The sequence below is a fragment of the Triticum aestivum genome, chromosome 3A, assembly GCF_018294505.1.
Source record: "Triticum aestivum cultivar Chinese Spring chromosome 3A, IWGSC CS RefSeq v2.1, whole genome shotgun sequence".
Classification (NCBI taxonomy): Eukaryota; Viridiplantae; Streptophyta; class Magnoliopsida; order Poales; family Poaceae; genus Triticum; species Triticum aestivum.
Window position 1 is genome coordinate 343,503,302 of NC_057800.1, and position 9,487 is coordinate 343,512,788.

The 9,487-nt window shown below is 47.2% G+C and overlaps 1 protein-coding gene across 1 annotated transcript; it reads left to right on the top strand.

Annotated features, from left to right (window-relative positions):
* The first annotated feature begins 7,918 nt into the window (after positions 1-7,918).
* Positions 7,919-9,221, top strand: LOC123058321 (translation initiation factor IF-2). The gene is made up of 2 exons (XM_044481077.1): positions 7,919-8,363; positions 8,456-9,221. The coding sequence occupies exons 1-2, from the start codon at positions 8,089-8,091 to the stop codon at positions 8,721-8,723; spliced, it is 543 nt and encodes a 180-aa protein (XP_044337012.1). The 5' UTR covers positions 7,919-8,088; the 3' UTR covers positions 8,724-9,221.
* The last annotated feature ends 266 nt before the right edge of the window (positions 9,222-9,487 follow it).

Genomic DNA, 9,487 nt, shown 5'->3' on the forward strand with positions numbered 1-9,487 from the left:
CCAGGTGTCTTCCAGTTATTCGCTGTTGTTGCCTTGTCATTCGCTTGCGTGTTGCATCTTGCCATGTCATCATCCGCATTGCATCTACATGTTTTTGAAACTTGCATCTGTCCAGGTTCCCCAGTTCTCTCCATTGTCCGTTCTGAGCCCAGACACACTTGCACGCGCCCGCGGCACGTCCAAAATATTATTTTATAAGTGGCTAGAAAATGTTCTCGGAATGGGTTGAAAGTTGGCACGCGGTGTTGTTATGTTTTCAGTAGGCCGCCTGCCAAGTTTTATCGCATTCGGAGTTCGTTTGATGCCCCAACGGATAACTATAGCGGCAATATAGCCGGGTCTTTTCATCGGATGTTTTCGGTCTCCGAAAACAGTCACCGGGCCTCTCTTTCTTCTCTCCTCTCAGCCCAAGATCACTCTCCACAGCACACCTAAACCCCCTCCGACCAGTGTTGTCGGATCATCATCGGAGGGTCCAAAATGACCTCTAAAACCCCTCCTCTAGGCCCTTTCCCTATATAATCTTCTTCCCCTTCCAATTTTGGAACCCTAGCCCCCCATCCACCTACCTCTAGCCTCCCCCCTCCTCAGAATCCATGCCCCAACCCACAGCCGCCACCTCCACCTTCCAGCCGCTGCATCCCACCTCAAAATCCATCGCCGACCACCCCTTTAGCACCACGTTGCGGGCTCCTAGTGGCCAGCCGCCACCGCGCAGACGCCCGCAGCCAACGGGACGGCGCCACGCGTCCTCCCCGCTCCCCACTTCGCCGCGGCCCCGCGGAAGCCCGCAACCGACCCGCCCCGGGATGGATCTGGGCCCAAGCGCCCCGAGCAGCCGCCCGCGCCCGAGGCTCTCCCGCTCGATCCTGCTGGATCAGGAGAGCGGCACCCCGCCGCCATCCGTACGCTACCGTGCCTCCCGCGGTTTCTCCACTCTGGCGAGCCCCATCGCCGACGAGCTCCTGCTCAGCCTCGCCGGACCAGTCCCAGGTCACGCCGTTGTCGACCATCCCCTCTCCTTCCCTGTTTCTCTCCTCTCTCTCTCACCGGACTCCCCTTCCTCCATTGCCATGCAGGAACCACCACCGCCCCTGGAGCTCGCCCCCGGCCATGTTCTTCGCCCAATCTGGTGGGGATCCGCCGGATCTGGAGTACCTCGGCCTATTCCCGACCTTCCCGCTTAGATCCGTCGCTGGATCTCCACCACTGCCGCTGAAAACGGACGGATTAGGCGGATCCTGTCCGGATCCGCATCTCCGGGGACTCCTTCGCTCCTCCCCGACGTCAAGCCGCCGCCGCCTTGCCATGGCTCCTGCTCGTGCAGGAGCTCGAGTAGGACGTCGACCAGGCCTCCGTCGCCCTGGTGGGCCCTGCAGCCGCGCGTGGACTCCCGCGCCTTGGGCCGCCTTCGGTTGCCAAGGTCCAGCCCAGCTCCAGGCCGCCTGCCTCCTGCGCGCCTGGGCCGCATCTCGCAAAAGGCCCAGCGCCCTTCCAGCCTGCCTCCTCTGCCTCACCGGGCCTTAGCCCACGGTAAGCCTCTTGAGAGCTCCTCAGCCCTGTGCATTGTTGGGCCAGTACAAGATCCATCCCAGTGCATGTTTTTTCCTGCCTCCGAATTTATCTATTATCCAGTGTTTTATAGTTTTAAAGAAAAGTCCCTAGAGTTCGTGTTTGCATTATTTTGCTCAAATGCCATGCTAAAATGATTTAATTCATAACTAATTAACCATAGCTCCAAATTAAATAAAAATTATATGTAAATGGGGTAGAAAAATTCCTAGTTTAACATGTTGCACATATCTTGCATGTTTAATAACTCTAAAATATGGTTTAGGGCAGAACAGTACCAAATCCATAAATTGCATATGAGGATTTTCCGGAATTGTTGTTTTTTATTTCCGACCTCATTTAAACTTGCCTAGATAGGTAGTTTTCATATGCTTCACCCGTTGCCATGTTTAGTAACATTTAATATTGTTGGGTACATAAATGAGAGTGAACTAAATGTTTGAATGTGGTGTTTCGTCAATATGCAACTCGTTGCATATTGAGCTCCACTTAATGTGTAGTATTGTTTGTGCACTTTGCCACGCCATGCCTCATTAAACCGGATATGCATCATACTTGGTTGTGCATCATGTCATGTTTATGTGATGGTTGTTTACTATGTTGTTTGCTTCTTTCCGGGTTGCTTCTCTCGTTAGCTTGGTTTTCGTTTCGGAGTTGTGAGGATTCGTTCGACTACGTCCGTTTTTCTTCTTCATGGTCTCTTTCTTCTTCCTTGCGGTATCTCAAGCAAGATGATCATACCCTCGAAATCACTTCTATCTTTGCTTTCTAGTTGTTCATTCTATCACTATGTCATGCTACCTACCAATTGTTATATCATGCCTCCCATGTTGCCATGTCAAGCCTCTAACCCACCTTCCCATCAAACCGTTGTTTGGCTATGTAACCGCTTTCGCTCAGCCCCTCTTATAGCGTTGCTAGTTGCATGTGAAGATGAAGTTTGTTCCATGTTGGAACATGGATATGTTGGGATATCACAATATATCTTATTTAATTAATGCATCTATATACTTGGTAAAGGGTGGAAGACTCGGCCTTATGCCTGGTGTTTTGTTCCACTCTTGCCGCCCTAGTTTTCGTCATACCGGTGTTATATTCCTTGATTTTGTGTTCCTTACGCGGTTGGGTGTTATGGGAACCCCTTGATAGTTTTCTTTGAATAAAACTCCTCCAGCAAGGCCCAACCTTGGTTTTACATTTTCCTAACAACCTAAGCCTTTTTCCCTTGGGTTTCCGGAGCCCGAGGTTCATCTTTATTTAACCCCCTTGGGCCAGTGCTTCTCTAAGTGTTGGTCCGAAGCGGGCAACCTGCGGGGCCACCTTGGTGCAACTTGAGGGCTGGTTTTACTCGTAGCTTGACCTATCCGGTGTGCCCTAAGAACAAGATATGTGCAGCTCCTACCGGGATTTGTCAGCACATCGGGCGGCTTTGCTGGTCTTGTTTTACCATTGTCGAAATGTCTTGTAACTGGGATTCCGAGACTGATCGGGTCTTCTCGGGAGAAGGAATATCCTTCGTTGACCGTGAGACCTTGTGATGGGCTAAGTTGGGACACCCCTGTAGGGTATAAATTTTCGAGAGCCGTGTCCATGGTTATGTGGCAGATGGGAATTTGTTAATATCCGGTTGTAGCGAACTTGACGTTTAACTTAATTAAAATGCATCAACCGCGTGTGTAGTCGTGATGGTCTCTTTTCGGCGGAGTCTGGGAAGTGAACACGGTCTTGTGTTATGATTATGCGTAAGTAGTTTCAGGATCACTTCTTGATCACTTCTAGCTTCTTGACTGTTGCGTTGCTTCTCTTCTCGCTCTTATTTGCGTATGTTAGCCACCATATATGCTTAGTGCCTGCTGCAGCTCCACCTCATTACCTTACCCTACCCATAAGCTTAAATAGTCTTGATCTCGTGGGTGTGAGATTGCTGAGTCCTCATGACTCAAGATACTTCCAAACAGTTGCAGGTGCCGAGGATACCAGTGCAGGTGACGCAACCCAGCTCAAGTGGGAGCTCGTTGAAGATCTTGGTCGTTGTTTTGTTTCGTTTCCTTTTGATCAGTAGTGCAGCCAAGTTGGGACGATCAGAGATCTAGCACTTGGGGTTGTCTTCTTTTATTCTAGTTCCATAGTCGGACATTGATTTGTACTCTGGATGATGTATGTTTAACTTGTTATTTGTGTGAAGTGGTGATTTTAAGCCAACTCTTTATCCGTTTCTTATTTAGTACATGGGATTGTGTGAAGACTACCCCTCTTGTGACAAAACCACAATGCGGTTATGCCTCTAAGTCGTGCCTCGACACGTGGGAGATATAGCCGAATCGTGGGCGTTACAAGTTGGTAATCAGAGCCATCCCCGACTTAGGAGCCCCCTGCTTGATCGAATCACTGACGTTGTTGAGTCTAGAACAAAAAGTTTTGAGTCTTAGGATTATATATATCAGAGAGTAGGATTCTTTTTACTCCTCAGTCCCTTCGTCGCTCTGGTGAGGCCTCCTGAGGTAGAAGTTTTGACTTTTCTCTCCTCAAATTTCATGAAAAAAATTAGGATCACACGGGTATCTTGGAATCGTTTCGATATTCTTGTGACTAGAACATTGTTCTTGGTGCCTCCTGACATTTAGGGGTTGTGGCAGTGTCCCGGGGAGTTGAGCTCCGAGGTGTTGTCGTCACAATTTTATCGTTGCAGTTCTGGAATACCTAAGTTCAACGACATCGAAAATCTCTTTTATGCAGTTGTTGGTGAGATAACCTCGACGCCACCCAGTACTAGGGCGGGAGTTCGGGAGTATTGCCATAAATCATATAACAGATGCTTTTCAAAGCTTGAGGTACACGATTTCTGAAGGTTTCTTGGTTATGTGTTGATGGATGGATACAACTGGATATAGGGATTGTTAGTTTGGGTGAGATATTATGCTTCCCCTGTATCCCAACACCTGATTGCATAACCAGAAAGTTTTGGGAGTTTATAAGTGGGAATTCAAGTATCTCGTAGAATATCTTTCCAACAAACACATGATACGATATGGGATCTATCATATGTTTGTTTCCGACTTATTTTGCAAGCCAAATCCTTTGTTTTGTTTTGAGTTGTGGTATTCGAGTTGCTTCGAAGTCAAATGTTGATTTCATGCCTCTTTCTAAACGGTGTTCTCATATTTCTACGTGGATGCTAATCCTTCATGATCGTCGAGATTGTCATGTCAATTCTTTCCAACCGGTGCGATTCTCTTCAAGATGATCCTATCATTTTTCCCATTTGCAAGATCAACTTTAAGTTTTCTCAATGGTATCCATTCCATTTGCCCAAGTTGCCTTTGTTTTCCCGCCCTCCCACCCTTTTCTTCAACGATTCAGATTTCTTAATCAAGTATCCTTTTATGGATGGGTAGTGTCTCCATTCTTTTCCGGAGATGTTCTTATCCGGTGATTCTCACGAAGCTACTAACGGAGCCTGAAGTTAATCATTATCCGTTCTCTTTCTTCTCCGGTGGATTCTAGTCAAGCTTTGTCGATCATATCCCTTCCTCGTTTCAAATTTCTTCTCATGCTGGTGCACCTCTTAATCATCCACTTCTCGCTATTCAATTGTTCCGGAGTGACAAAGATATGTCAGAAGATTCACGTGTCCATTCTCAATCCGTTCAAGTTATTTTGAGGTGGTTATCTCTTTTGAGCCATTTAATTCAACCGGTGCAATCTCTCTTTTAAATCGTTCAACGGTGTATCTTTGAGTGGGCCCTAACCCACAGGTCTTTTCCCAGGATCTTACCTGACTCTTCTAATTTTCCCGGAGCTATCCTCAAATTCTTTTCGAAGTTTGATGTAAGAATGTTTTATCATCAGTCAAATGTCCTTCTCCAAGATCTTTCAAATTCTTTCCGTCGTTGGCCCAACCTTTCTATTATTCATTCTGGAGTGTCTCAACAATTCATGATGGTGTTTGTCGTCATCATTGTCGAATTATGAAGACCTAAGAAGAGTTTTCCCTCCAAATCTTACCCGTTCTCTCAAAGATGCGAAGTTCAAGGTTGATGCCATCCTCTCATAATTGTTTTCGATTGTGAGAATTCTTTTCACCCATCCGGAGAAATTCATGAGTCTTTTCAGTTTGATTCTTCGAAGGCCATCATTTCAAAAGATTTATTTGTTCTCAACATTCAGCTTTCATTCCCCAATTCTACCGTCCGGTGCATCGTTCAAACATCCTCTAATCATTTCATGATCTCTTCGTTCTCTTATATCTAAATTTCCCTTAAGTATTTTAATTCATTTCTAATTCTTCCCGGTGTTTCTTTATATTTTCTTTGTTCATTTTTAATTCTTACGGTGGTTCGTTCAAGATTCCATTTCCTTTGTTACCGTATCAATTCATTCATTCTTCCCAAATCCTACCGGTGGTTCGTTGAAGACCTTCCCAAGTTTACGCTAGTACTCTCTTAATCCTTACAACGAGAATAAGTAGTATGCCAAATCTGTTTGCTTGTCATCAATTTAAATTGGTGAAGGATACGCATAACATAATTCTTATTATTGTTTCATCCAAGTGATCTAATTTCTTCTTTCCAAAGTTGTTCATCATGTCACATTCTCAGTTTGAGATGCTTCATCTTTTCTTTTCCGGAGATCCAAGTTTTTCTGCATTATATCGTCGCGAAGCTCCATCTAATCATCCCAAGGCTTCACCTTGTGTTTTCAACTTCTCTTTCTTTTTATCATCCTTTTATTAACGGAGTTCTTCATAGGGGCTCTACGTGGTGGTTCGTCAAGGATTCTTTTCATTCTTAAATTTTTTCTTCAAGATTCCTCTCAAAGTTGTGATCCGCCAGGCTATACTCTCAAATAAACATCGTGCTCAACACATGTCTTGTTTTGAGGAGTTCAAGCATTCTTCATCTTGCATTTCGAAGTGCACTTCTTTCTACCTTATATTTTGGGGTGGTGTTATGTCATTGTTCGTAAGTTCCCTTCGTGTTAAATGATTCACAAGTTTTCAAGAGTGGCATATCTAAATCCATCATTTTCTCTTCGCTCAAGACATCTTTTCAACCAATCAACCTCTTCATTGGAGTTATCTTGGGGTATATTTCACCTAAAGCCTTCCCTAAGGATTGTTGCTATTTATGGTGCTTATAAATGACCCAAGTTCTTCATTTATCCTCCCGGTGAAATAAGTTTCTCGTCTCCTTGTTCATATCAATCCAATCTTTTGTTTCTGTAGTGGCAGAATTTCACCTCATAGTTTTGAGATGTTCACCATAAGCCCACTAAAAGCTTATTCGTTTAGTTGTTGGGTTATTCCAACAACTCCGTTATAACCCTCTTGGAAGGGTGCTTTCCAAGCTCATTTGTGGCACAAGTTGGCATTTTCTTCTACATTCTTATTCCAATGATCGATCTTCTATTCTTTCTCCCGAAGGCTTTGTGATGTTGCTCTTTTCACTCATCATCTCGAATTGTGAGGATCGTGTTCTTTCATGCTTATCCATTTAACTGGAGTGTTGTGTCCTCTGCTCAAGTTCTTTTCACCTTATCAAGTCTTGCATCTCTTTCCAACCGGAGTGCTGTCCGAATTTGTTCTTCCTTGTTCCTCTTTTCTAACGGAGTGGTTTCAACTTTATTCATCTCCGTTGTATTCTTTTCTCAAATTGTTTAACCTTTCAAGGTTCATTGGTTGCACTCTTTTGTCAAGAAGCAACTTAGTTTTACCTCTTCTCTTCCTCTTCCGTTTTCCTCCGGTGCCATCCTAGATCTCGGGACGAGATCCTCTTGTAGTGGTGGAGTGTTGTAATGCCCCGTGACCGTTGCGCCAGGTGTCTTCCAGTTATTCGCTGTTGTTGCCTTGTCATTCTCTTGCGTGTTGCATCTTGTCATGTCATCATCCACATTACATCTGCATGTTTTCTGAAACTTGCATCCGTCTGGGTTCCCCAGTTCTCTCCGTTGTCCGTTCTGAGCCTAGACACACTTGCACGCGCCCGCGGCACGACCGAAATATTATTTTATAAGTGGCCAGAAAATTTTCTCGGAATGGGTTGAAAGTTTTTATGTTGTCACTAGGCCGCCTGCCAAGTTTCATCGCATTCGGAGTTCGTTTGATGCTCCAACGGATAACTATAGTGGCAATATAGGCGGCCTTTTCGTCGGACGTTTTCGGTCTTCGAAAACAGTCGCCGGGCCTCTCTTTCTTCTCTCCTCTCAGCCCAAGATCACTCTCCACAGCCCACCTAATCCCCCTCCGACCGGTGTTGTCGGATCGTCATCGGAGGGTCCAAAACGACCTCAAAACCCCCTCCTCTAGCCCCTTTCCCTATATAATCTCCTTCCCCTTCCAATTTTGGAACCCTAACCCCCCTCCACCTACCTCTAGCCTCCCCCATCCTCAGAATCCGCACCCCAACCCACAGCCGCCACCTCCACCTTCCAGCTGTCGCCTCCCACCTCAAAATCCGTCGCCGGCTACCCCTTCTGCGCCACGTGGCGGGCTCCTAGTGGCCAGCCGCCACCACGTAGATGCTCGCAGCCAACGGGACGACGCCACGCGTCCTCCCCGCGCCCCACTTCGCCGCGGCCCGGCAGAAGCCCGCAACCGGCCCGCCCCGAGATGGATCTGGGCCCAAGCGCCCCGAGCAGCCGCTTGCGCCCGAGGCTCTCCCGCTCGATCCCACTGGATCAGGAGAGCGCCACCCCGCCGCCATCCGTACGCCGCCGCGCCTCCTGCGGTTTCTTCACTCCGGCGAGCCCCATCGCCAACGAGCTCCTGCTCAGCCTCGCAGGACCACCCCCAGGTCACGCCGCTGTCGACCATCCCCTCTCCTTCCCCGTTTCTCTCCTCTCTCTCTCTCTCTCACCGGACTCCCCTTCCTCCATTTCCCTACAGGAACCACCACCGCCCGTGGAGCTCGCCCCCGACCGCGTTCTTCACCCGATCCAATGGGGATCTGCCGGATCTGGAGTACCTCGGCCTATTCCCGTCCTTCCCGGTCAGATCCGTCGCCGGATCTCCACCACTGCCGCTGGAAACGGACGGATCAGGCGGATCCCGTCCGGATCCGCACCTCCGGGGCCTCCTTCGCTCCTCCCCGACGTCAAGCCGACGCCGCCTTGCCATGGATCCTGCTCGTGCGGGAGCACGAGGAGGATGTTGACCAGGCCTCCGTCGCCCTGGTGGGCCCTACAGCCACGTGTGGACTCCTGCGCCTTGGGCCTCCTTCGGTTGCCAAGGTCCAGCCCAGCTCCAGGCTGCCTGCCTCCTGCGCGCCTGGGCCCCATCTTGCGCAAGGCCCAGCGCCCCTTTCTAGCCTCCCTCCTTTGCCTCACCGGGCCTTAGCCCATAGTGAGCCTCCTGAGAGCTCCTCAGCCCTGTGCACTGTTGGGCCATTACAAGATCCAGCATAGTGCATGTTTTTTCCTGCCTCCGTATTTATCTATTATCCTGTGTTTTACAGTTTTATAGAAAAGTCCCTAGAGTTCATGCATTTGATAACTAACAAACCATGCATCGGATTAAAACAACTTATATATGAAAAATGTTTAGAATTTTGTCTAGTTTCATAATATGCTACTTTCAACCATGTTTAAAATGTTTAAAATGTTGTTTGCATTATTTTGCTCAAATGCCATGCTAAAATGATTTAATTCATAACTAATTAACCGTGGCTCCAAATTAAATAAACTTTATATGTAAATGTGGTAGAAAAATGCCTAGTTTAACATGTTGCACTCATCTTGCATGTTTAATAACTCTAAAATATGGTTTAGGGAAGAATAGTACCAAATCCATAAATTGCATATGAGGACTTTCCGGAATTGTTGTTTGTTATTTCCGGCCTCATTTAAACTTGCCTAGATAGGTAGTTTCCATATGCTTCACCGCTCGCCATGTTTAATAACATTTAATATTGTTCAGTAC